This window comes from Temnothorax longispinosus, chromosome 9 (genome assembly GCF_030848805.1).
Source record: "Temnothorax longispinosus isolate EJ_2023e chromosome 9, Tlon_JGU_v1, whole genome shotgun sequence".
Lineage (NCBI taxonomy): Eukaryota > Metazoa > Arthropoda > Insecta > Hymenoptera > Formicidae > Temnothorax > Temnothorax longispinosus.
The window spans coordinates 17872801-17900649 of NC_092366.1; the positions used below are offsets into that span (position 1 = coordinate 17872801).

General features: G+C 39.6%; 3 protein-coding genes across 5 annotated transcripts in view; 1 reads left to right on the top strand and 2 right to left on the bottom strand.

The window, feature by feature from the left end:
* Rps12 (ribosomal protein S12) overlaps positions 1–27849 on the bottom strand; it is a 224029-nt gene that overhangs the window by 49468 nt on the left and 146712 nt on the right. The gene's annotated exons all lie outside the window — the stretch shown is intronic.
* Positions 1–27849, top strand: part of LOC139819370 (uncharacterized) — a 368184-nt gene that overhangs the window by 20384 nt on the left and 319951 nt on the right. The window lies entirely within an intron of this gene.
* LOC139819173 (dynein axonemal intermediate chain 3) lies at positions 1000–12709 on the bottom strand. The gene is made up of 13 exons (XM_071788371.1): positions 12568–12709; positions 11523–11719; positions 10844–11275; positions 9616–9939; positions 9175–9423; positions 8818–8976; positions 6787–7118; positions 4843–5174; positions 4392–4620; positions 3141–3441; positions 2489–2669; positions 1905–2431; positions 1000–1463 (listed from the first exon to the last, which is right to left on the bottom strand). Exons 1-13 carry the CDS (start codon positions 12707–12709, stop codon positions 1221–1223), a joined length of 3648 nt encoding a protein of 1215 aa, XP_071644472.1. The 3' UTR covers positions 1000–1220.

The following is a 27849-nucleotide window of genomic DNA, read 5'->3' on the forward strand; positions in this document are numbered from 1 at the left end:
TTAATCCGCTTTAATTATGAAAAATCGTTGAGTGCTGCCGACCTATCTACCAACCTACCTTCCATCCTTTCGTCTTCTCTGCACCCAGGCATTCCTTTGCGTCACTTTTATCGCCGAAGCGAAGATCGTCAGTCTCCCTTAACTGCCATATCTTCTTCCTTTTACTCACGCGACGTCTCATTACTGTAATTACTTCATGCTCATTGCAGTGTATAAGTGTTATCACAAGTGAAGATATAGATCGTTATAAATAAAAATGTAAATGTAGAGTACGTAAAATTTGCAATAATGAAACGCATTTAGAGTTTCTTTCACTAAAACTGTTTTAAGATCTATGATATAATATAGAGTTGAATTTCCATGTGTAACAATCTAATGCAAGATCTGTGAATGTTGACGGAAATATTCTATCCCCCTATCTCATCCAGACGTTCCATTTCCTTTGCTGTCATGTACATCTCCTGTTTATCGACATATTCAATTACCTTGATGACGTGCACATTAGATCCTGCGACATCCGAAAGTATATATATATATATATATATATATATATAAACGCATTCCCCTTTCTTCAGATATAGCGATAAGAGAATTGGCCGAGAATACCTTGTTCTTTCCTTATAGTGCTTTTATACCATTCGGTAAACTTATAAAATCAGGTTATATTTGCGGACCCTGGGGTTTACTTGTTTCAAAGGTGGCCATTACAGCCGCGAGTAGTACGGTTCTGATTAAAGGAATTAAAAGGATGAACCTCTAAGAGTAAACTTATATAACACTGCGCGCGAAGGCACGTAGTTTCATTTTCCAACAGCGTTATTACGTTAGGCCATGCATTATCAGAAGTGCGCCCAAAATTATGGATGTAATTTCAAAGTCAAAGGCAGAGAGACATGGTTATAGCTCTGAAATATATTAAGCTACGACTGAAAATTCGTGAAATAACATTACAGAATTATGATACAACATATGTAATTATCTAAACTTATCGAAATTGTTGTCGCGCATTCGAACCTTTGGCTAACTCGAAAATAAATTGGTACAGGACTTGCTGTGTGGTGTGGTTTAGCATATCAAATTAATTTGCAGCAAATTATTTTCTCTTTGCAAAGCTAATGAGCAAAATTGTCTACATAAATCTGAGTTATATAAATCTGGTATCTCAGAAATAGAAAAACACAAGTCAAAATGTAAAATAGAGATGTATCTTTGTACATGTTTTATACGTTGCAGGCAAGACGTGATGCATCGTTTACGGCACCGTCCACTTTGCACGTCTTCTTCGGCCTGTTTAACTTCTTGAGTTCGATGTCCATCGATCTTCTCCTTGACTTCCCTTGCGCAAGTACTTTGCGCCAGTCGAACGTGCGTTCGAAAGGTGTGCTCTTTAATTTGGCCAGAGCCTCGGCTTGCACCTCCAGAAAATTGTATATAATTTCTTCCTCAGGATCGGCAAAAACGCCCTTTTAACAGAGAGAATAATTAGTATCTAATGTCATTGGCATACTTTGTATCTGATGGAGATAATCATTTTGATACGTGCAATTTTTACGTAAGAGATAAAAGTCTAGAAAAAATATATTATAAATTTTTCTTTTATACACGTAAGAAACATTGACGATATGGATGTGAGATTAAAATACCTTTCTTTGTACCGTTTATTTTCCATTTTAAACAAATGAAGTATATATATATAAACAAGACTCAGCAGTTAAAGAACATTATTATTTTAAATAGTCTCTAAAATTTTATTACAATTTTAATCGTCCGTGCGCGATTATATCGATATTTTATCACTTTCCATCGTGATGTTTTTATTCGAGCGTATATGCTTTTTATATTACAATACTGTACTAATTATTTGCAAAGGATTGCAGTAAGATTAATTGATTCCCTTGACGTACTTCTTTTCGAGGAGCGGTTTCCTTCTTAATGAACTCGTCGATCGTTAAGCGTCTGTCGGCCGCAGAGACTGGCAAAGGCGGCAACAAAGTTTCTCTGCGCTCCTGCCGCTGCTGCTCCGGGAAGAGGTACACGACGGTTTCCTCAAAGATTTTGTCCTGCAGATTCAGGATCTCGCGTATCTTACGCTTCTTTGCCCTCGCCTCCTGCCGCAACCTGAGAATCGGCTCGCGCTGCCTCTCGAGGACATCTTTTCTGAGCCCCTTTTTCTCCAGGATCAGTCGTTGCATGCGCTTTACTTCCATTGACATCCACCGTTCCTTGGCTTCTTCGAGGAACTGCCAGGGTTTCCGACGCTGTGAATAGCACGAAATTAACTTAGCAGAAAAAGGGAGATCGGTTTTCTTCTCCGCGCGAGATGTGCCCGGCGACTGAACCGGGAATTTGCCGTTATTTACGTGACTATATAATCGTTCGACTCGTTCGGGTGCGGTTATCCGCGTAGTGCGAATTGCCGACCGAAGCGTGGCTACGAATTGAATGAAAATCATTGAATTATTTATTGATGTGGAATATCAGAGTGGTCGTACCGCGGATCTCGTAGGTGTAGTCGCGCGACCTGCCGCTTCGACCGTGTCAGCTTTAATCTTCTCCTCGGCCTCCAAGCGCTTTTTCTCCCCCTCCATTTTACCGAGCTTCTTCTTCATCTCGATATCCTCGAGATTTGTTTCGCGCCACATTTCCTGCCAGGCTTGAAACTCGCTTATCTGGTCATATGCGGAAATAGGCAATCGTTATAGATAGAAGGAATGAAGAAATTTTTATTACCGTTAGTATAGTAAAATTAACGATGAATTACTATAGAAATGAAGAGAGAGGATCTTTTTTACGAACACGACTCCTAGGTATATTTTCGTCTTATGGAAGAAGAAAATTTTACGAAGCGAATGCGTGTAGAGATTCACATGCTGTGTAAAATGACATTCTCGTATGTTTAAATATAGATTGCTAGTGAACGAAAATTCGGCTAATTGTTCCAAAACATTTTGTTGCAACGGAATAATTAGATTGATAACAAGCATGATTATTGTCTTTACTGTTCTAAATATATAATGCAATTTCTTTTCGTCTAATAAAGACATATTTGCCTTCCGGAACATAAATTTCGAGTTACTTCGTTTAGACGTCTAATCGATATCGCTCTCGATCTATCGCTGTCGCGTCTCTTTTTATCTCACCCTTTGAACCTGTCGGTCGATGAACTTTTTCATCCACTCGACGTCGCCCACGTCGTACGTCAGTAAGACACGCGGCGCCGTGAACGTCCTTAAAGAGCCGTTGAAGTCGCAAAATCCGATACACTGCGGCTCCAGCGGCAGCTCGTGTGTGTAGATACCCGTAATTATCCGTCCGGATAGACTCTGCACGAAGCTCGGCTCGTGACTCTTTACTATGAGATCCCAAATTTCTACGGTGCCGTCCATTCGTCCCAAGATCAAAACGGTCGGACGTATAATTCCCCACGAGCACGCCGAGTATCTGTGTTTAATAAAAAAAAGTATAGTAGGAAAAGTAGATCGATGATCTAAAAGTGATCAGCACTAATCCGATGTTGCTTTCTGTCTTTGTACGTTAATTATACAGCGGTTTTATTAATTGTCAATGTTACACAATACTGGAGAGTTGATTTTTGAGATAATTTTAAATGCAAGATATGCGTTGCTCTTTCTCTCTCTCTCTCTCTCTCTCTCTCTCTCTCTCTCTCTCTCTTCAAAATCAATAAAAATATATAGAGTTAATGAGACAGAATGGACCGTTTGTCGAGTGCTCGAATCGCGAGAGCATCGGCTCGACAACGCTCGATAATGACTGTTGCGGCGGACCGACCGCGCGCGGCCATACATTGGAAATAGCTTTCATTAACGGAGTAGTAACAGCACGCGGGTGCTGTAAATGTAAGTTATGATCGTATTGTCATGCAGATCATACCGAAAGTTCGACTCTCGCCGTTCGAAAACTATGCGCGGCGCGTGAAACGCGAGCGAGCGTGCGAACGGTCATCGGCGCTCGTGTGCGCCGGGCAATGAGAAACGCTATCGTCGCAATTACATACTGTACACCGCGGCAATTTATCGCGCGGCCTCGCTCGTTATTTTTATTTCCAATGAAACGCGAACGAAACGCGAACGAGCCGCGCGTACTGCCGCGTTTATGTATATTCATGACCATGTTTCGTTAACTCTCGCGATATTGACGTTTCTCCTCGAGGAGTAATTTCTCAGCGCGCAATTCCCGCGATCTCGCTCGTCCGCGGTTATTTCAACGCGAACAGCTCTTCGTCGCTTAACCTCTCTTTTTATCTCCTCCGCCATTCTCTCCTTTCCGCGAGAGAATCACGAAGAACTCCCGGCGTTTATTTATGACGCAGGAGGGAAAGTTCAGTTTGCTCTAGTCGGACAATAGTCCCGCGCGCGATTTTTTCCACTCACCCGACGTTGGACTTCTTCCAAACGAGCGGCTCGCCAAAATCGTCCCTCCATACGGCGAAGATCTTCCCGCCTATCGTGACCACTACCTGATGGTAATAATTGGATCTGACTGAGTGCGTAACCGGTCCGTCGTGCAGCCTCTTCATCCAGAGCCAACGTGCCGTCTCGCGATTCACGCTCACGTCGGTGGCGAATTCGTAGCCGGTCCACGTTATGCACCCGAAATCACCTGTTGCCGTCGTTTACGCTTTAATCCACTTTACGCCGTTGATATTAAATTAGATCAATCTTATTCAAGGGGATTTAAGTATAATTAATTGTGTTTAATCGCGCGCATCTGAATTGCATTAACATTAATGAACTCGGGATGTAATCGTGCCGTGTCTCCAGCCCCGTAGACGTCAACGGTCGGAAATTGAGTCGCGGGAAAACGTTATACAAGTCGTCTTACCTTCGACGGTTCCGACGAGCATCTTCGGCTCCATGACGTAGTTCGCCTTCTCGATTATAGGTTTGTAGTACTTTCTAATTGTGAGGTCGTCTCTCGCCACCGGGAACGGTTCGACTTGTTCCTTGCGAAACTTTGGATTGTACATGCTGAGAGTCGTTATCACGAGTTGCCGGCTCTCGTCCGGATATTGAATCACGAGGATATAGTCAGGCTTGAAGATGCGATCGAGGATCTTGAAGGGCGACGCCGGCTGCGCCATGGATTTCGAAATATCTGGACGAATCTTCTTCCGTCTACGAACTTGTCGAATGTCCTTCTCCGAGGGTTGCGATCTTTCGTACCAACGTCAGAGATAAAAAAGATGTATCTTACGTTATCTCGTTAATAATAACGAAATAACGTTAAAATGAAAATAGATTATTAGAAGATTATTTTACGCGATGTGTTTTGATTTAAATATCTTGCATAAAGAAAAAATGGAATTTTGATGATCGATGGTTACTAATAACTCTAAATCCATTATAAGATTTTTATTAATCTTTTGTCCGCGGAAATTGATCTCTATCGGTGCAGTTTCGCGCAAATACGCTCCTTTCTCTCGGCGCAGAATAGGATGTAATCTCGTAAATATCGCACCAATTTCGTATCAAGTGAGGAAACAATTCACTGGTATTGGAGCATCTACATAGCCATTGTGGCACGGCCGAAATGAAGAGCGCTTTCCCCCTTGCACCTCACTGGGCGCGCACAGAGATCGACGAGGCCAAGGAGCTTGGGAGTTAGCAGGTCCGGAGGACTACTCTGAACGGTAAGGGACGGCGGGGAAGGGTTAGGAGCGAGGACTGAATACCGATCGACGATTATAGAGGGATGGTCTATCCATTTTCGGACCATATAAACGCCAACTTCGGAGAATCGAGGAGCGACGGAGAGTCAAGTCGCAGGACCATTACGGTTCCGCAGACCGAGAGTTTCTCGAGAAGGATGACGGCGAGGAGACGGAGGGGGAGGGGGAGGAAGCGGAAGGCGGTTCGTCGTCCCGCGTCCGGAAAGGAGGACTCGAAAGGCAAGAGACGGTGCTCGCTCTTTAACGTTTCGCTTGCGACAAGTTTCGCGCCCGTCGAACATTCGAAGTCGCTAACTTCCAGTCTCGGGAGATACGACGGCACCGTCTACCTTTCTCGTGGTTACCAATTGCTGGTTGAGATCGACCGGAAGCCGCGTCATGCGTCAGCCGTTCGAGTTTTGTTTTTGGCATTTTTAAGAAAAACGATGTGACGTTTTCGCTGGACGACGATGTCGGGTGTCGCGAAATATGAAAGATAAAGAAAACGGATCCTCTCCGACTATACGTTGGGATCTCTTGAATATTCTATTTCGTACTCTTGCGAGTCGAATGGCGTCGTAGTTTCATAGGAAAATTCGTCCGAATCGAAACATTGATTCGATGTCGTTTAGTTCCTTAACGTTTAATTCTTAACCGATGGAGTAACGCGACAGGAATATCAATATCCTTCTTCTGATTCTCACAGGACCATTGATAATGCTAAATCCGCAATGTAAAATTTTACTTAGGGACAAAAAGTAATACATATAAGTTTTTCTCTTTTAAAGATTTAAAGTCTCTTTCTTAAATTCTCAAGTAAACTTGTTGCAAGCGTGGTAGAATCATGTGCTTGATATCTTTATTATAAAGATGTCGATCATATTTATTCAAAATGCGTTTTACACCACATTTTTTCCAATTATTTCTGCTGATTGAAAAAATCGTCCTATTTTATTTTTAAACATTATTTCATCACGCATTGCTCTTGAATACAAAAAGCACTATTCTCATCGGTAAATTAAGACTTGTTCAAAACTAAAGATATTATATCTAAGAACTAATAGCATCTATTAAAAATAATAAATGTGTTAAAGTCAATAGACAAAGGCGATGCTTACTTAAGATCCCAAAAGGCGACCGTGCCATCCTGGCTGGCGGTTACGAACTGATAGCTTAGATTGTCCAGGGGCGCGTCTTCCGGCAAAGACGAGATCCGACCGTTTTTGTCGACCTTGTGATGTGAGGGCACCCAGACTATCTGGGTGATGCCCGCCTTCTGGCTGTACTTCAGGGCGGACATTGCCGCCGGACTGATCAACGACGTTGCCGTCGTCTCGCGCATCCATGTCATCAAGCTCCTCATCGCGATGCTGTACTTCACTTGGGCGCCCGTCTGCGCCACCACCGTCTCCACCTGCTCGATTTTGCCAGGAATGTGCCAGATGGCGATCTACGGGAAGGATATGGATGGATTTTATCGTCATCCGCTTGTCCGCCCCTCGTCTCGTTTCACTACAGCCTAGACTTTTACGTTTCACGGTCGCAGCTTGTAAGAGGATGTTTTCCCGTACGTTTTCGGAGACGTTTCTTCTCGTATAAAATTTGCTAATTTGAGCTCGCAAGTAGTGTCAGGCAATTAACAAGATGCGCACAGAGTTTTTAATTAAAATAGTAGAGCGTTGATAAGAAATAGGAATATAAAATAATATTCGCTAATAAATTCAATAAAAATTGATATTTTTTTATAATAAAAGAAATTAAATTTTATTTTCTTTAATAATAGAAGTGTCTCGACTAGTAAGTCGAACTCTGCATTGTTATTTTTGTGTTCTTCGCATTATTAAAGAAGAATATCTCGAATGCGATGTAATGTTTTATTATAATCTATTTTAATCTTATTATGGTATTCTTATTAATATTTTAATAAATGCCGTACGTCGCAGAAAAACGCTAAATAAAACTAGTCATATAACCTAATTTCGAAACCGTTTGTCACTTTTTGTCGTTTTTGTTAATATTTATTTTTATTTTTATTAACATTTTATAGTTGCAGCGTGTACTTTACTTTATATTTATATTAGAATGCACCAATTTTAGTGTGCTTTTAGTTTCATTTATTTAAATTTTTGATATAAATCTTTATGGATTAAAGTCAGAACGATTACTGAGAGCATAAATAGTAGTATAAAGAATTTAATAATATGCATAATTAAATACTGCATAATCAAGAAAATTTTTTTCGATATTTGGACGATCGCAAATGACTATTATTGTATCGCATTAACTATTTTGATCCACGCGAAGACTACGTGTTCAAGCTCTTTTTTTAGGTATTTAAACATATCCAAGAATTACTTTATATAGCTCGAAAATGTGCAGGAAACAATCTATTAAAAAAAACATATGAAAAGTTTGACATTTTCACCGTTTCTTTTGACTTGACTTCTTTTGACTTTTGAAAGCGCTATCGGGATAAGCGCATTTCCCGATACTCGTGTTCGTCGTCTCGCGACGTTTTCTAATACACGTGTTTCACGATATTCGATTGCCCGATCAAACGCGTGTCCCGGGTGTCATCTGATATCTAGAACATTGTGGAACATCGAGAAGAGCGGTGGGAGGATCGTCGCGATGGATTAATGGAGACAGGTGATCCCGCTTGCATACGATATTCGCTTGCATACGTTGCGTTCGTTGTTCGCGTTTGCCATGATTGTCGATGCTCGGCACTTTTCGAATTTTCACGTCCGAAACTCTGCACGCGGTGACAAGTCGGGGGTAGTACCCGGGTAGATCCACGCGATGTGTTTTTCGATATACGTGATTGATATCGATCGTGTTCCATTTGGATTGAACGTCCGTCGGAAGAATTTGTTTACGAATAACGCGCGTGTCGCGTTATTCATTCGCGGGTATGACGTGTCGAGCGAACGCAAATGCATTGGGGTGTATCGCGGGGGATCGGCAGTAACGGGTTAATCGACATTGGTGGATTGCCGTTTGTCTGTAAAATGAGGAAAATATTCATATCCGCTTTTACTGTCGAATTATCTCACAATTTCTGTTTTTTTCTTAATTCTACGACAACAAAAAAGAAAACTGAAGTGGGAGTATGCTGAAGTGGGAAAAATAGAATTTATTTTTGTCACCTGGCCATTTGTACAGCCACCTATGATAATGCTGCTATCTAGAGGGCAGACGGAAACGGATGTTACTTCTCTTGGACATTCGAGGATGAGTTTAGGTGACAAACAGTCAGTGAAGGACCATATCAGGACGCGATTGTTGCCTTCACAAGCTAAAAATACCTATTTATAAGAAATACGATTTAAATTATATTAAATTATAATAATTTTATTACGCGCGTGTATTTACGTAAATAAAAAAAAAAACGTTTTGCTGGTTCCGCATTAATGATAAAAAATGTTCTTCAAGATTAATTTAGATCAACCTCACGAACAAAATAAATATAATTTTTAGAAGTAATTTGCAGGGTAATGCCAAACCTCGTCGTAAGTTTTGGGACCTATTAGATGCTCCCCTTTCCCATGTTGCGTGTAAGTAGCTATCGCCGTTCCGGTCCAGAATGGATGCCAGCTGAGATCGTTGATAACTTTGTCTGCAATGAGCTTTCCGTCGTAGTAGCTCTGATGTTCTTTATAACCTATGGGCACCGGTGCCTGCGTATCCTTTTCATTAAGCACCAGATTTGCATAATCATTTGTATATATATCCCACGTGGAGTTCATTAAAATCTGTGACAAGACAGTAAATAAATTAGAAGTATTTGCTGTCCATTAAGCTCGTGTCTTAAAAGAAATTAAATATTTTAATAATTAGTCTCTCTAGCTCATAATTAAATTATGATAAGATATATATTATATCCCAATTACACTTATATTTTATTATTTAAAGTATTGTAAAAATCAATAAATTTGTAACATTACCTGATCGCACATTTTGCCGGTGTAACGTTCCAAGAAATCCTTCAAGGACTCTATCTTTTCCTCGGTGTAAGTAGACAAATCGACTGTCTCGTATTCGTACAGATATTGGTACCAGGAATTGACAGGTATCGATGGCGCCGTTTGCGCCTCGTTGTGTCGAACGATCGGCGTCACTTGCGTATAGCTGCTTACCAATTTACGCCGTACATTCTCAAATATTTGCCGGTTATCCGGTAGCAACTCGATATATCCGTCCCTCTGATCGTCCGCCTTTCTGTCCGTTAGATTTATCGGCACGTTCAGCAAATCGGCGGTAGATGTAACCTGATTGTAATTAAATGCGAAAGATATGATCGTTCGGTACATCATAAACGGTGTGGGCTGGGCTGTACATATCACATACCTCTCGCAAATACGATTAAACGATCGCGAGATTTATAAACTGCTTCTTGCCCGATCGAAATCAGGATAAAGTGATTAATTTATTTATTGTGATTTGTGAATGCCGCTACGATATTATTGTCAATTCGCCGAGATTAGTATATTTATAGAGGCAGAATTATAGTAGTAATTTACGATAATCAGTTTAATACTGCGGCTTAGAATTAACGAATGCAAACTATCAATTTCCACTCTCGCACACGCGCGAGTTTATGCGTTGGTAATGCGCGCTGTCGAAATGTAATAAAAATTTTCAAAAATTTACGGACTATGTTGCTCGAATGTAAATATGGACTCGCTCGAATAGATATGCAAGTCGCGACCGAAAAGTTTCGACGACGGCGGAGTGAAAAGTCGCTTCGACGTCGTTCGACGAAAGCTACGAGAGAACACTCGAGTCAGGAATGCGATATGTAACATGTCCCATCCATATAATGTTTATTAACAACTGAAGAATTTAGTGCAGTATTTTGCATCCACTTTTTTTTTTTACTAAAGAATTAGTTCAAATTTACTTTCTACAAAGTTTAAGATTAATTTCGCCTCTCTCTCTCTCTCTCAAAAGTTCTTAAGATATTAAATTAGATATTATTGCATTAAAACTTCTAATTATTTATTAGGATATTATTTTTTGCACATTATATCAATCTCAATTAATTGAAAGTGGTGAAAGGTTAACCAGACTATGATTTTTTAATGTTATAACAAACCGCAACTGTAACTTTTAACACCGAAAACCAGAACTATGACTCTTTAACGAATCGGACTATGATTCTTTAATGCAAACCTCAATCTCGAATAATGGCCTTGTGTCTTTGACGACGTTGGTATCGACCACGGCACCGCTTCCCAAGTCGTGCCATCGGCCAGGAGATTTGTAGATCGCGTTCCTTACGCGATTCTCGTGATCCTCCCTTTGCTCCTGTATGTGCTTCACTATAGCGTCTCTACCCTCCTCGGTGAGGACAATGTAGAATTGGCCCTCTTCGGACAGGGACGGTGCGTAGCCGATGAAAACCTTTTCATCAGGAAATGCGTGAATCTCGTCCTTTACCGGTAGGAAGTCGCTACTCTCAGAATGTAAATCTATATTATCCTCTATAACATCCTTTCTAACGTGCACCCATGGATATTCCGCGGTGACGTTCTCGCCAATGATGCAGCCGACGATCTTCTGTGTCAGCGGCGACAGATCGAGTCTCGCTATTCCCGGTATTCCCTAAGATTAAATCAATATATTCTTCTTTTTTCTCTGAAAGAGCTGTCTCTTTTACATAAATATTGTAGAAATTAAAATTACTCGATATAAATGCCGATATATTAGACTAATGACAATTTTTTTATTCAGGCTTAATTCTTATTCAGATATACTTCCGTTGAATTCCTTTAAAGTCTTACGTTTGAACAATTCAATAACCTCGAAGTTTTGAAAATAGAATAAACCGCTGGCATGTTGAAATATTCACCATCGACGCGGAATATCGAATTTTCTTCGATGGCTCCGCGGTTATCTGCGTCGTGTTAAATTTCCAAATGTCGCTTACTGACGGTCGAGAAGAAGCGTAAGAGTTGAGATCATAGATAGTTCTCCGTCTTCGCATTGATGGATCATCCATTTCTATACGGATTTTCTTCTTCGCCTCTTTTTCCCAATCTTGTGTAGCTGACAGAATAATAAGACAGATAAAGTAACTCACGAGTAATTTTTCAAAAATAAAAAAAATTATGAAAAACGTAATTCCAGTTTTTACGATAAAATACAGCAGGGTTTTATTTATTAAATAAATAAATTGTGTTGTTGTATAGCGAGATATTAAGAACTCTTTGACTAATAAACTTTAAAATGGTAGATTGATTAAAATAATAAAGATATTGAGCCAGTTTATTTTAATAGGTTATTTAAATACATCAATCAATATATTTATCAGATTCGCACGATTCACATTTTAACAAACCAAAATCAATAATCTCTTTCATTATTTCTGCCAACTCGCTGCTTTAAATCGCGTCATTCATATTTGAACGTATTTACGCTCGGCTAAGTTTACGTTTCATTGTTAACACAGTGCGTACTTCCACCCGACACGCGTATATCCCGTATGCATCATCGATCTTCGTTCGGTACATAATTTTAACCCATTCGTTACAAAGTTTCAATATTTCTACATTCAACGTTATCGATGTTGTTCCTTCGAATGCAGCGCGTTGTATTTCAACAACAGAGCGTATTTCGATTTAAAGGATATTTGTTTTCGAGTTGACAAAACAAAATCTTTTTGTTATATGCAAATCCAAAAGAATACACCGCACAATGCCTCACAGTTTTCGTATTTAGTGTTATTTTAACTTTAGTTCCTGTCGGAGAATACCGAAGTAAATAGACGTGTGCATCAAGATATCATCCGGTATAGGTTTAAGAAACATGCATACCCCCACGTCGTTGATATAAAATATGTACATCGTGAAATATTCATCATGGTTATTACGTCAAATTTTCTCTCTATAACCTACACGGTTTTTTTTCCTCTTTCCATTCCCTCTCCTCGCAAGGTTCTTCTTCCCCTGAGCTGAGAGATTGTTCCACTTCGAAATAGTCATCGTATCTGTATTCCCGCTCGGTATCGACCTCCTGATACTTTTCATTTCCCGTCATTCTTTCCGCATTTGCTTCGCGTATTTCTCCCTCCATGATGTAAACTGCCCGCTCGATTATTTTACGTTTCCAGGGACTCCGTTGTCTCCGTTGATGCGATCGACATGCAAAGATAAAACTACGTGCGTTCGCGGATACGTACGTACATACGTACAACGTACACGTAATACGCGTATGAATCGATACGACGCCAACGTGCGGTGAATGTTAACCCGAATGCGATACGAGATGAAAGACAGAAGAAATCTTCACGTCCGATCGGCGAAACGAGCGAATTGGCTCGATTCGTCGATTGTTACGTCGCGTCGCGTCGGTGTAACAAGTTTTTAATCCGAACTATATAATTGGCTGACGACGCACGTCGAGGCTTAACGAAATTTCAGTCGGGTACATTTGCAGTCTGATTGAACATTGAAATTTCGATTCTCATCGTCTGGGGGGCCCCCACGTCCATCGCGTAGCGCGATGTGGCTAGATGTTTCGGAATATCAATTTTTTCCCTCGAAATTTTTACGTGCGAACGCAAGCGATGAGGGCGATTTAATTGTTTTTATATCAGGCGAATGAAACGGGTCGCCCGTGCACTTAACCCATTTCGCAAACTCGATATACCACAGGTATATTGTCAACGTTAACGGAACGTTTTGTAACCCAATGAGCAATTTAATTGCTCAGCGACCAACTCGTCGTTTAAATGCGATACACCGTCAAATTGATAATATAAATTAAACAATAGGTTTATTGTAACAAATAATGGTATTAGGAAAAGAAGGTATAATTCGTAATTATATTATTATGCGAATTAGTATTCTTCACTGCGAATATTTGTTATGTATTTTTCAAATGCGGTATATATATTTGTTTAAATATAAACAACTGCAAAGAAATAAAACTTTCTTTATTTGAATAAAAGATAACGCAATTGCAGCGTTGGAACTGGTTCGCATAGTATCTTTCGTAATTAAAAGGTTTCCATCGGCCTCGATTGTTGAAATGCAATTACGCCTGGAACAAAATATTATTCGTTTGCCGAGGCAAACTTTTATTTGGCAAATATAATAAATTATTACAGTATAATATTAAATGCTATCTGATACCGATAATACAGTGTACAATGAATTTGGCAATATCTTTATAACCAAAAACAATATAATTGGTATTAATTTATAATTCGTGCATGTAATTTGTTTTACCGGGAAAGCTTTGTTCCCTCGATTTTATCGATAATGCTGGTCTTATGTTTAAAATATATGTTGTTTATGCATTTAGTAAAATACATGCAAAAAGAAATATAGAATATATTATAGGTGTGTATCGTGAAAATGTTAAAGTGACTTTAAATTCTCTATTTTTAACCAAATTATAAAACTTATCGCCCGCGGTATACGACAGCGAGATAAACGATTTTTATACACCCTCATACATACTTTGCACACATCTTAATCCCCTGCCACATTATGATGTTATGATTGCACGAGAGTTGGTCGTTCTCTACGTTAAATACGAGGCAAATATTTATCCAAGATTATGGCGACGTAGATGACAACTTCATTCTGCACGCAATGCCGGATATTCTCGTGGTACTATACATGTGTATTTATGCATGTATACATATTTCGAATAGACAGTATGCGTTTGCGCTCTAATTGTCAGCGGAATTTATGACTTTCGCGAATGCGCGCGGAGCCGGTTCCAAACAATGCGTTCACTTGTCAAATATTCGACAAATTCAAATGCGCTGCATTTACGTGTAATGGATTTAACATTGTATTGTCACGCACAATTAGAACATTGTTACGCCAACATGCGTTATCGTGTCCGCGCATGATGTGATGCTTGTCTCAACTTAGCGAATATTTATTGAGTTTGGGAACGAATAAATAAAAAAAAGGGAGAAAAGAAATGAAAATGAAGAAAAACTATAACTCTGAATCATTAGAGGCGGGTCAAAGTAAAACTGTATTGAATGATAAGTGTAATGTAAATATGCACTAACAAAATCTATCTTGAGTTTAAAACATTGTTCGATGCGCACTCGGATACTTCGTGCATTTCTCGGTGCATATTCATTACATCATTCTACTTTCGAGTTTGAAGTATTCATAACGTGCGGCTATTAGAAGTAATAAATATCATTTTTACAACTTATTTTTTCGATTTCTTTTGGCGCGCCGTGCCAGGCACTTCCCTGAAAAATGTATCTTGTACATACCTGGCGCATGTCGGTGAATCGTAAAAAAAAAGAAGTGCCATCAGTCATGCCTTTTTAAAAGAGAGTTTTACGTAGAACGATATTGCGTAACTTGCGGCTTACAATTTCGCGACTTTTTATTTGAGAGTTTCTTTATATTGTCTTTACTTATGCGCCGTAAAAACGCATGTATTACACCGTAAGACGGATCAGTTTCGTGATGAAAATGGAAACTTTGTCTGTTGATGGCTTTATTATTTATCGCGTCGTCGCGTGTCAAAGCAATGCGGATATATCTATATCGATTGAGATGTGTCTGATATAGACAAAATTTTTAATTAAATTATTACTATTTTCGTGGGCATACACGACGACCGCATGTTTTGTATGCGCGCTTCGACGATCGTTATTTTCAGCGTTTGGACGGCGGGCCCGGTAATCGGCGATTCGCACGCCCGTTGGAAAAATAGATTCCGGCGTTTAGACAATTTGGCTTCGCGGCCGGGCCGTACGGCGATTAATCAATTGCAAATATATACCACACATAGATTGGAAATACACGCTGCCTATTTCCTGTTTAATCGAATCAAATTGAGATGGTATTTTCCCTGTGTCCGGTCGCCCCATTTATCGCGCCGAAATGTCGAGTGGTGCTTTCCTCTTCGCCCAATGTAGAATTGTAGAACGTAAACGATCCGAAAATGCGCTCACTGACGATTGATCGGTCAAAGGGAAAACCGTAGAAAGTCCTCGCCATTTTCGAGAGCAAGAAATGCAGAAAAAATAGCGCGGGAGAAATAAAATCTTCAAGACTCATTATCCTCATACATACTATACACATACTCCCTTTTTACGCGATTTTTTTATAAAGCTTTTTTAAATAACGCGGGTTTTTAAAAAATTGTTCTAATTTCCTATGTATATGTAACATAGACATTAATTTTAATTCCTAATGATAAATTAATTTCCATAAATAATGCGATTTATTCTCACGCGGGACGTATCTACCGTATAAAAAGAGAGTTGAGTGTATTAATATTTTTGTAAAATCTGATTGTGATAGTTTTTCTCTCGTAAAAGTTTAAAAGTAGTATACCTTGCCACTTTTAAATTATATCACGGATATTTCCTGTTTTATGTAAATATTTCCCGTGCACACACGTGCAAAGCTCTTCTACCTTGATTCTCGTCATATCTCTCCGCCGTTAATTTATCACTCTAACGCCACAAGAAGCTGAAGATAATTTATTTATAACGAAGTGGTGTAAGAGAGAGAGAGAGAGAGAGAGAGAGGAAAGAGAAAAAAAGAGGGGTGAAAGGAGAAAGGAGTAACCGCGTTTAAGTGGCACTTTCTTTCGCGGAGATGCAAAGGATGTTCCATTGCGAACGGATGTTAAAATATCCGGAGTCCTACAAGAGCGCGCAGCATTTACTGCCGCGTTTATTTCGAAAATTTAGAATAGAGCGCTTTTTTTAAGTCCCGCCGGACGGAACTTTTACGCTGCTTTTGTAGTAGTCCGGCGAACGCTTTATCGTTCTAGCTTTCATTCGGCGCACTCGTCCGCCTGCGCAAATTTGGTGTGCTCCCTGTGGATATAGAGAATCGCTGGGACAAACGCGCGGCGCGTTGAAAATATTGGGTTGTTTTTAACGCCACCGTTCATCCCGGTGACATGAATTTTTACGACGATCTGACAGCCGTGAGATTTTCATATGAAAGCGTCTCTCGTCGAGCCCACTAGAAAATTATTTGAGAAATGGAATTTATGTTCCTGGCCTGAATTTTCGGAAAAGGCAGTGGCGGCAAACGGTATAAACGTTTCGATAAAAATATATACTGATTCTGCTTGGCTGTGAGACATTTGATGAGCTAATATTTCAGAAAGAAATTCTATTTTTCTAAATTCTAAATTATAAATAAAAAATGTATGTAACAGGTAAATTTCGAAGGGACAAGCAAGTAAAATAACTTTATTTTTTTGTAATCACATAATATTATTTTTATCGTATAATAATTATTATACGCTTGCACATATGTGTATATACAAAAAGTTATTTAAATCACAGACATTCAAGGCTCTAATTATTCAATTTCTGATTGCGTGCTATCCACGTATCTATTTCGACAGTACTGCATGTCGTACAAGCCTTTGCTTCGTTTATTTCGCTCGCGGTAAAGGTTTTTCGAAATTGAATCGTCCCTATTTCGTTGCGAAAACAGACAAATCGCGGCGTCGTCGCTCGTGCTTCTGAAATTTTTATCCGAAGCGTTTCGAATGTCTGACGCGAAGCGACAAGCCCGAAATATAGTGCAGCAACCGATATACACCGAACAGACGACTGATTTAATTTTGTTCTGCCACTCGCCATCGCGCGCGCCGACATTTAGCGAATCGCGCTCTATTTTTATCTTTATTATTATGAATAATGTCGAAGCATGGTTACATGTAAAGGGTACAGCATACTACGTCGCAGTTCGCATCTTTTTATCTATAACGACGTTGACTGAAGACAATTTCGTATTTCGGAGAGATTTTACTGCGAAATGTCAAAAACGATACTTGAAACGCAACAATTTTTCTATTTTTATTTTATATCAAATTAGTCGGCAAAACTTAAAAAAAAACTACAGAGATTATATATTAACGATAAATTTGAAAATACAAACAGCCAAAAATACTTAGTCTGCCTTCAAAACGTCTTTATGTACAAATAAATATAGACTGACTATCTCGAAATAAAGGGATTAATTATCTCGAACTACTCTAATAGAGATATCTACTAATTCTCTGATATGTCGATAGTAAAGTATTATAAATAGAAGTATGTAAAGAATCCTCGTGTCGGAAAGTGAAGGAATCTGAATTTGAGATGCCAGAATATTTTTTGCAATAAATTTATCACCAATAATAGAGAATTTCAAGTAAAATTTAACATCAAATTATCACATTGGCTATTAATACCAATTTAATTATGTGAGAAGTATTATTTTAGCAGAGAGGGTTGTTATTATAAGATTGAGTAATAATGGGTTTTATATATATCTAGAAATAATGTGTTTACAATTCACTGACGTACAGAACAAATTAATATTAGTGGCAATCGATTAAAAATCGACCTAAATTATCTATTTATTTTGTATTATGTACACATATTGGTCATTATCTACTTCTACTTCTTATATGAAGAATTTCGAAAAACTTATACGACAACGGTCGAAGAGCGCTTTGAAAAACTTGCTGCATGCGAGCCGCGTGGCCGAAATAAGACCAGCGTGCATTTTACGGAGGAAGATGCGAGCGATATAATCCTGAAAGTCTCGGATGCAACGACGGCGATACGATGCAAAAGTAGCGCGACATGGTGTAGCGTGGGCGCAAGGTTGGATGGGGGGGTTAGATAGGACGGAATCGCATCGTCGGCTCGTAAAATCTCATGAGGTCGCTGTCTCGGTATCGGAAGATGTCTCATGGGCAAGGTAGAGAGGCGGGATGGAGGAAGTAGACGACGCAGCGAGGACGAGGGAGGGATGGAATGTCGCGGAATGTATATTCGATCTGAGTGAGGTAAGTCTGATCGAATGGGCAGGATGGCGGTCCATCACAATTTCACGAGCTGTTGCTGCTGCTGCTGCTGCAGTGAGCGAGCAACGGGTATTCTGCCGCATCTGTCGTTCGCTCGCGGTAGCGATTTCCACGCGAGTTCCCGGGGCTGAGCGGATATTTTAAGGAAAAAGTTCGCCGACATGCCGACACGCCATATCCCGCGTTTTCCTGCTGCAGAAAATCTCTTTTAGCCTCGCAGAAGAAGTCGTCGTCATTTTTTGAAATCTAATCCTGTATTTCATCCGTTCGTCTCTGCTGAACTCGCACGTAAAAATCGCGCAGATGAAGATGAGAAAAAGTTGTAATCGCTCCTAAAGTAATTTCTATTATTTAATCCGAGAGAGTTATGCTTGTTTTATAAATTGGACGCATATTACATTCGTACGTCATACGAATGGAGATAGATTTATGTATATATGTAGGGTATGTATACATATATGTATGTATGTATGCATTATGTATGTGTATATGCAGAAATGTGAAGATAAATACTGCATTGGCCATTGCTATTCTGTACTATTTGATATAAATTATTGGTGCGATTACTAACATATCTATTCTTGTAATAAATTGTAATAATAAAAATAGATTTAAAAAATTTTAAATTAATAAAGATAATAATGAGGAATTAAATAAATTTTCAAATAAATAAAAATATAAGAATAGACTCGCATAACGATGATAAAATTTAGGACACAAGAAGTATATTTAGACACATGTAGGGAATTGTTTAAAAAGGAAAGAGAGAGTGTTATTACGGTGATATCGATCGTATTAACCACTTTTCTATTGAAAATTTGATACGTTTCTCTTATTAGACTGTTGGTTGGCGTTTAATTGCGATTTGTCCTTTGTTCTACGAACGAAAAATTGCCGAGCATCCGTATAACTCTCTCCTCACAATATTCCTACGGTTGATTACGTGCGCGCACATACACAAACAGGCGGGTAGGTAGGTATCTCGTTAATGACGGGAGAAAGAGGAGGCCAATCCCTGATCATCGAGATGGAAGCCGGATCGCGTAACACGTATCTGCGACGACGCGTAAGCCCGATTTACTTATCGGTGCTGTGAGGGCCCGGTCGTAGGCAGCGGATGATGCATATCGGGTTAACGAGAGAACGTGCAACCGGGAGAAACGTGATTAGAGCGCGGGTGGAGGCCGCGTGCACAGATGGACGACGGTTGGTTAATTTTCAATTAACCAAGGGAGAGTGAGCGCAGTCTCTCTCGCTGGGCTGGACGGGGGACCGGATTATATCCGACGACGGCGATCGGCACGTCGGATAGCCAGGTGACTGCCGACCTAGGCTGGCCGTGTAATGTACACCCCCGGGTGTACACTACGCGTTGCGGGCTCCTCTTTCCGATCGCAGTTTCCCCAGGATTGATTGGACACAGCCGTGCACGCTGTACTCGATTAAATCGTCGCGCGAATACGGACTCGCGCGCTTCTCTCTCTCTCTCTCTCTCCCTCTCTCTGTTTGTTCTCTCTCTCTCCTCGCGCTTCTCTCTTCTCCGAAATAACCTTCCCAAAGCCGAGTCTCTTCAAAGCGCTCCGCGCGCATCATGTTGGCGTAATCGCTAATTCATCGAGGGCTCGTGATCGGCGTCGCTATCATCTTCGCGTAATACCGCTAACGAAGTAATCGGGTATGTGGCAGAAGCTATAACGTGATATACGTCGCGACGCGACGTGTTGCCGTTATGATGCCGTTTACCTTCATTTCCCATCGTTTATTAATGATGCGATACATTCAGATGCTACGTAAATTTATATGCTAAATAAATATGATAGATAAATAATTATTCATTAGCATGTATTTTTACACGTTACCAAATATTTTCAATGTTAGCTTTATCGATTTTTCTTTTCTCTAATATTTAGTTCTCAGGTTACATTATCTGTAAGGCAGGTTACATTATATGTAATTTACATTATTTAATTAGAAATAAAAAATATAAAACACAAGTCGAATTATCTGCAAAATAATTAATTATAAAATATCTTACAATATATTTGGCATTTCTTCAGATAAAAATATAAATGCTTTTTTATGATAATTTAAAAACTAATTCTCTTACTTAGTCGTCGTGCTCATTAAAATAAAAGATAGAGTACGGAATATTCTTTTTCTTGTTCCGGAGGTAATAATCGCAAGCATTTTGAACACGTGTCCGATTTTGAGAGCGTTTCCTCTCGACGACCTCCGGTAGACCGCCATTCTTCTGCTTCCGATTTCTCGTTACGTTTTATTTTTCCTCCGTCAGTCTTTTACACGGATCCTTATTCCCGCTGCTTTCTCACAGCCCGGACGGAAAACACACCCTGGCCGACGCCGTTCAATTTCCCTTTTCTTCTCTCTCGAACAACGCGCGAGTCAAGCCGCCATCTCGTTAGTAACGCGATCTTTTTTACGCGCGAGACAAGTAATTTTCCCGTCTTGTTCTTTTTTTCGTCCATCGCGCCGAAATTGCCGAGACTCTCGCGTTACCGCAATTAATTTTCCGCCGGGTAGAAGCGCGACTATCAATCGGGCGACGACGGGCGAGAACGTCCTTTTCCATGGCGCGAACGTCGCCCATCCTTCAAGCGAAACTGAATCTTTATTACAATGAAATACTATCCTCGCCCGGTAAGACGGGAAAACTTGTTTCGCTGGAACTCGCAAGAAAGATCTATATACGCGATGTGCCGCCAATGTCTTCAGTTTCGTCTCGGATCTAGTGGATGCTTCGCTGGCGGAGCGTAGGATTCTGTTGTTAAAACAGGATAAGCTTGACGAAACGATAACTTCGTCGACAAGCGCGAATACGGACGCGCCGTAAAATGAATGTAAACCTGACACGCAACGATAAAATTGCAAAATCGCGCATATTCGGATCCCGACAAATCCCGAAGTATATGTAACCCATAAAAAATCTATAAACGTTACGAAAATTAAAAAATCAAGAACATAAAAAAATTTACATGCATTTCAGTGAAAGAAAATCATGAGAAATTTATGAGAAAATCTTTATAATATTTCTACATTTTTCTTAACTTCTGTCGTAACTTTCCTCTGCTTATTTTAGTTACTACTATAATTACAATAAAAAAAATGGAAATTTTAAAATTTTGAATTTGACAGAAATACGTGAATATTGTACCAGACTCATCAGAATATCGCATCGAGCTAGAATAATCATCGGAGTTCCGTTTGCACGCTAAACGCGGGAAAGTTGCTTTATAAATCGTCGTTCGTGCAATCTGCTACTCTGTTGTCGTTTTACGAGGTAACTTCCAGCGAGAGGATCCTTCAGGAATTCCAGTCATGTCTCGTCGATGGAATGCCGCATCGTGAAGGCAAGTCGGGAGGGGAAAGCGGGCGGATAAAGGCGATCAACTACGAAGACGACCCCTTACCGCACCTTATATGTACGTGTAATAACGATTAACATCAACGGTGCACCTGTCGCTTCTGTATATTGTCGCAGCTTACTCTCATTGACGGCGCCGTTAGCTTCCGACATTATCTCCGTATGCAGCCAGGTATTTTCAACCGACCTACTTCCGCATAAATATTCAGCTTCTCGGATCTGTCAAGTGTAGGCAAAGTTGATTAATTTCTACACACACACACACACTCTCTCTCTCTCCCTCTGTCTCTCCCTCTCGTGGTTTGTGAATATAAATATTACTTTATTGGGAAACCACCATCGCGGTTGAATGTGGCAATAGCAGAAGTCCAAGTTGAATCACGTTCGCGTGTTGCGTTTTTTGCGTATTTAACTTACCCCCCTACCGGTAGTGTGGTTGTTGCGGTATTGCTGGAGTCCAAATTTTAGTTTGCGTGCTACAATTACCGGTCTGCCGACTGCCCTATTCACACATCAAGCTGACTCTTTTGTATCAAACTTATTGATCTTAATATATCTAAGGCCCAGTTTCACAAGTGTCGGTTAACTTTTAATCTCACTCTTCGTCTCCTTCTAACGTCCCCCTTAGAAAGAGACGAAGAATGAGTTAATCTATTGTAATATTAAAAGTTAACCGACACTTGTGAAACTGGGCCTAAGTGGCAAATGGCAAATGCTATGTGGCTAATTTTATATTCAAATTTTAATGAAATTTGAATTTAATTATTGAAATTCTATCGAAATTCCCTATAACTCGTTAATATTTTTATCTAAATCAATTGTATTAAATTATGTGATTAGTGAAAAATTTACTCTCATTGACGAGTTTAAGTGCCCTTAGAAATATCTCTTAACATGATCGTGAAAGTGATTGATAGATCATTTCCGATATGATGCGCATTTTACGCGATGAAAATACCCTCTACTCTGATTTGTTTGAAGTAACCAGTCTGGTGTAACTTCCTCTCGCATGGAAGAATATCGAGTTTACAACTGATATTACCTATCTCAAGTATACGGCTTGTGCTTGGGAAAGACGGTGGTGTTGCCTGATAGTTGGCTACACAGATCAATGGCGTGTAGAAAGCATATAACGCACCGTGTTTAAACATTTCACAAACGTGTTCACACTGCGACAGTTATTGATACAGTTAGCGTTTGAGTCTAAATCGATATTCTTCAAAGTAACGATATGTTTGCACTCGAATTACTGTTCGAATTACAGGAAAGAAAGAACAATGGCCAAGTGAAATGAATAAATATTTTGTTATATCGTTATACTTTCATTTATCTAATAAGATTATTTAAACTTATTTTACAGAGATATCTAGTTTTGTTACTTTGAAGAGAATTAATTTTACTATTTTACAAAAGAAACATAAAAATATCTTCTGTGTAATAAAAGTAATACAATTATTTTACAAATTATACTCCTGCCAATGAGAATTAATCGTGACACAATTCATTGACCAACTCTATTCTTTAAAAAAATATCCTATGCTTTTTTATTGTAAATTGAGGTATTTTTACGCGGAGCGAGCGTGCATAAATTACACTGATATAACTCACGGTTCAATGTTTAGATAATTTATTCGCGCAAATGTTTCCGCATATATGAAACCAAATAAAACGAATTAAATGCGAATTAAATTCAAAGTCATGCATTAGTTTATTAAAATCCATATACATTACTCTCATTTATTCTGACGGAAATAATATCTAATTTAACGATATAATGCAAATTATCGAAGATGAGCTAACATTTCGAGCTAAAATCGTCACACACGTTGGCGTGTATACGCGCGGGCACCTGTTCAAATATTATTACAATTATTTACAATAGCGGCGGAGATCACAGCTCCGTAGCGAGCGTTCATTTACTTGAGCAGACGCTCTGATTACCATACCCTTGATGAACGGCGCCGGTTTCTGTCGTCGTAAGTTTGTAAACAGCCGGTTCGTGGAATACCGACGCACCATCAAAGTGATTAGGTGTTTGTCATTCGTGCGGGCGATAGTTCGATTGAATTCCTAACTCCAAAAAGTGGTTTTAATTATCGACTGCGCGCCCGTCGGGTGCGGAGGGATAGTGGAGAAGCAATTAGCTTTTTGCGCGCTCGAGGTTGGCCCCCTTCCCACATCCACCGTCGCACAAAGGAGAGAAATTCTTGCGAGAATTAAATGTCAATCAGCCATGACGTTCATTAAGCGGCGCCGTTTGTTCTAGTTGTTCTATTTTTCGTCGCCGTGGCCGTGCGCGAAAGAGAGAGGACTCATATCGTTGTCTATATATTTTAATCTCGAATCGCCGCTACGTTCCAATAATTTCTTGGCAATATTCCTGAGCAACATACGTGGTCAGCTTTCATTTATATTTTATCAGTAATTTAGCAAATAAATCGATGATAGCTGAATAAAAACGCGACGTTCGTCAGACAGTTCGTTCGTCGATTGAACGTTTGATTTTTTTTTCTGAGCGATTCCCGCGGTTTACGGTTTGCGCGAATATTCTGTACGGCTACGTAATGCAACGATACTTTCTAGAATTTCTTACAACGGGACGAACACTTACGCTGTACGGCGCAATATAGACACGTTGTAGCTTTGATAAATGGTAACGCGAGAACAGCCATTTCGCGCTGCGGCGCTTCTTTGCGAGCTGCCTTTTCACGGTGAGGTAGGCTGCCGTTTTCCTTTGCATAAAACATAATTACTTAGAGCGAGAGAGAGTAATGCCGAGTGCTCTCGGTACACAAAAGGCGACGAATACACGCTTCAAGGTTTCTCAGGTAGTGAGCGCGACCCGAAGTGTCTCTTAGTGAGAACATAACAGCGCGTTCAAGATCAGATGTGCATCTATTTCCGTGGAAACGAGTTTGTTCTGTTTCTGTAAATTTCGTACAACACCTGCGTCCTGGGTAACGTGTCCTAATTTACGATTCGCCGCATATCAGAGTGCTTTTAAGCGAAATGTTGCATCTCTTGTACAAATTAGAAAGACTGCAATTTAACTTCAAACAACTCGTCGTTCTCAGTTTTATTTGAGGCCCGTAAAAGACTAATCGCGGCTTCCAACGGGCTTTTAAAAAATTCCTCACGGATATCACGACCCGAACGGTATCCTCGGTGACGGGGAAACACTTCCCCGTCATTTCAACGTCGTCGTCATCGATCCGACCTTTCTCTCCGCAGTCGAAAGTGTAGAAATGGCCGCGCGTGCCCATTCGTATTCACGGTTACGTCCCCGACGGCAATTCTCATAAGTTTTTCCTCCAACTTTGCCGTATTCAATTTGCGTGCCACGTTGCGGTAGTCCTTCTCATTTTTCTCTATACCTTCGCGAGAAACCGTTCGACGGCAACTCAGGTAGTCAGATATCGCGTATTCACTTTCGGCGAGCGCCCGTTCCGTTTAGGGGGTAGCATAAGGGAGGGAACCAAGGAGAATATATCGCTCATACCGCGCTCGCATACAAGCCATCATTCTCTCGAACTTAATTGTATCGTTATGTTAAATTACGAATCCCGAGAGAAAGCATCGTCGAGAAAAGAGACGTTCTCTCTGCATGGAGAGAACTTCAGACATCCGTTTGCGAAAATTTGCTACCACCGGCGCGAATCTGACATCCGCCACGCTCGTGTGATACATCGACCTTCGCTTTCGTCTGCGCTTGCGTGTACATGCCCGCATATACGCGGAGAATTACGTATCGTCAGGTATACATTACGTACACATACACACAATACCTTGCCATCCGGAGCTTTTGTGCAAGAACCTAAGTCTGCCTCCCCCGCCGTTTGCGGGAAGAAGCGTCGCTCGTAATGGATGTAAAACGTATGCGGCTTGGTCCATTCTTTATCTTATACGCTCCCGTACACATACGCGCGCACACAACACACACGCACATACATATACATGCGACTGGGGATGCCTCGAAGTAAGCGTGCATTCGTGGCAATATACTTCGCTCGTGGAAATGGAAATGGAATCGCTTCTGCTGCGCGGCCCCAGACTCGTATCGTGTTTCGACACTGTAAATGGGCCGGTCGGCAAATTTATATGGCCGTCATGTATATATGTATATACATATATATACATATACAGTACCGTAAAGGAAGTTCAAGCATTGATAGTGTTGTCACACCGTGTTCAAACCGCAGCTTTGTTTTTATGAAACTTTCCAGCGATAATTTGCGCGCGTAACACGTGTTTTTAAATCGAGAAATTTTAGATTAATATCCCTTGTTGCTATCGTAGCACGTAGAGAAAGAAGGCATTAGAAACAGACTCTGGAATACAATACGATAAAGTATAATAATTGCATCTTTATAAAAACTTTTACCTCGTTTTGTTAAGATTTTATTATATCAGATTAGATATATATTCACCGAGGGACAACTTAAATTCAATCGAAAATTCCTATCGATAGTCAACATAAAAGGCTTTCATTGTAGCGAAAGTATTTTATGTGAAACGAAATCATGATATATACAACAAAGAGCAGAGCGTATCGAAACGTAAGAATATACGATTCAATAGTTCAATTTTGACATTTATATTTTATTACGATTTATTGTTCTATACATTATTTTTATTCGGATAATTATATCTTCACGTATAGATAATTTTACAATTTATTGTTCATATATAAAAGACACCTCGATAATTTTTAATATAAATAATGTACGCTGTCACGTGCGACAAATGCATCATTAAATTATAATATCGCTTAAAATAATTAGCTCAAATAACATTAATGACTTATAAAAGTTTCGCTGTTACGATCGCTAGCATTATATCGCGGATAATGAAAACATAATGGCAATGCGTTACAGAGGCCGATTAAATATGAATATAGTATAAAATAATAGGAACGCGATAAACGGTAATTTAATTTAAAGCTTTTATGCTATCGTTGATCGCTCATTGTATATTAGCTTCAATAGCTTCGCGGCAGCTTTGTTCGCCAAATATAGACTATAAGTTCATTAGCTATTGTTGTGTACATGTATGCACGAATTCATAATGTTTGCTCGTAAATTACTGCTGCAAAAAAGAAGGGGAAAATTTTTTTTTCTTCGAGCGTAGGTACATCTATGCCAGCTGTCAGCCTAGATTTGTCATACCTCATCTCAAGTTCCTTGAATAAGCTCAAACTGCATGGTGCGGACACTTTGAACTGAATCATTTTTATAATATAATAATTTCTATTATTTGTAATCTTCCTGAAAAAGTAGAGAAACATGGTCTTTATCGTAATTCGTCTTACGTTAGATCCACACAATACGTAAATTTTAATTAAGAAACTAGAATATAATTCGACATCGAGGTTTCCGTTATATTCGTTTGTTGTGATATTTACAATGATCGGGAAAGGTCAAATTTTAATTCTTTACCAAGAACTTATATACATATTTGAATTAAATATTTATTATTTTCTCAACATTACCAATGCGCTTGAATCAAAAGTTATTAAAACGTAGTTTTATATATAATCTGATAATAATACATAATACTTACTTGGTAATATAAATAAGAGCGATGTAGTTTCTCTCTCTCTCTCTCAACGACCATATGCGCCTGCAAGAATGGGCAACCCGTCATGCTGACCTGTATATCGGTGCAACAACTGGTACACCTCATTAAAATATTGATTATCAAGTTTGTTGATGATATTTCTATCATTACCCTTGTCGATGTACATTCTGTGAACAGTTTCGGTCGCAATCGGAAATAAAAATTCACGGTGAAAAATGCAAAAATTCGAGATACCTAGTTACGTCGTACTATTTCATCTTCATGCTTCGGTATTTTCCTACGCGAAACGAAATATATACTGCCCGTGCCTAGTAACAACATAAACAGAAACTCTGAAACTTCAGTCCGTGTTACAATCGCAAACAACAGCGGCTAACTCTATTATTTGTTGGAAACTCCTTTCATG

What these genes read in the sequence shown, in the direction of transcription:
- LOC139819173 (XM_071788371.1), bottom strand. Translation starts at nt 12,709, where the DNA reads ATGACGGGAAATGAAAAGTATCAGGAGGTCGATACCGAGCGGGAATAC. An exon ending in GTCGCCTTTTGGGATCTTAA is followed by an intron (nt 5,175 to 6,786) that starts GTAAGCATCGCC and finishes TTGGTACGAAAG; the next exon opens with ATCGCAACCCTCGGAGAAGG. An exon ending in TCGACCGACAGGTTCAAAGG is followed by an intron (nt 2,670 to 3,140) that starts GTGAGATAAAAA and finishes GCATATGACCAG; the next exon opens with ATAAGCGAGTTTCAAGCCTG.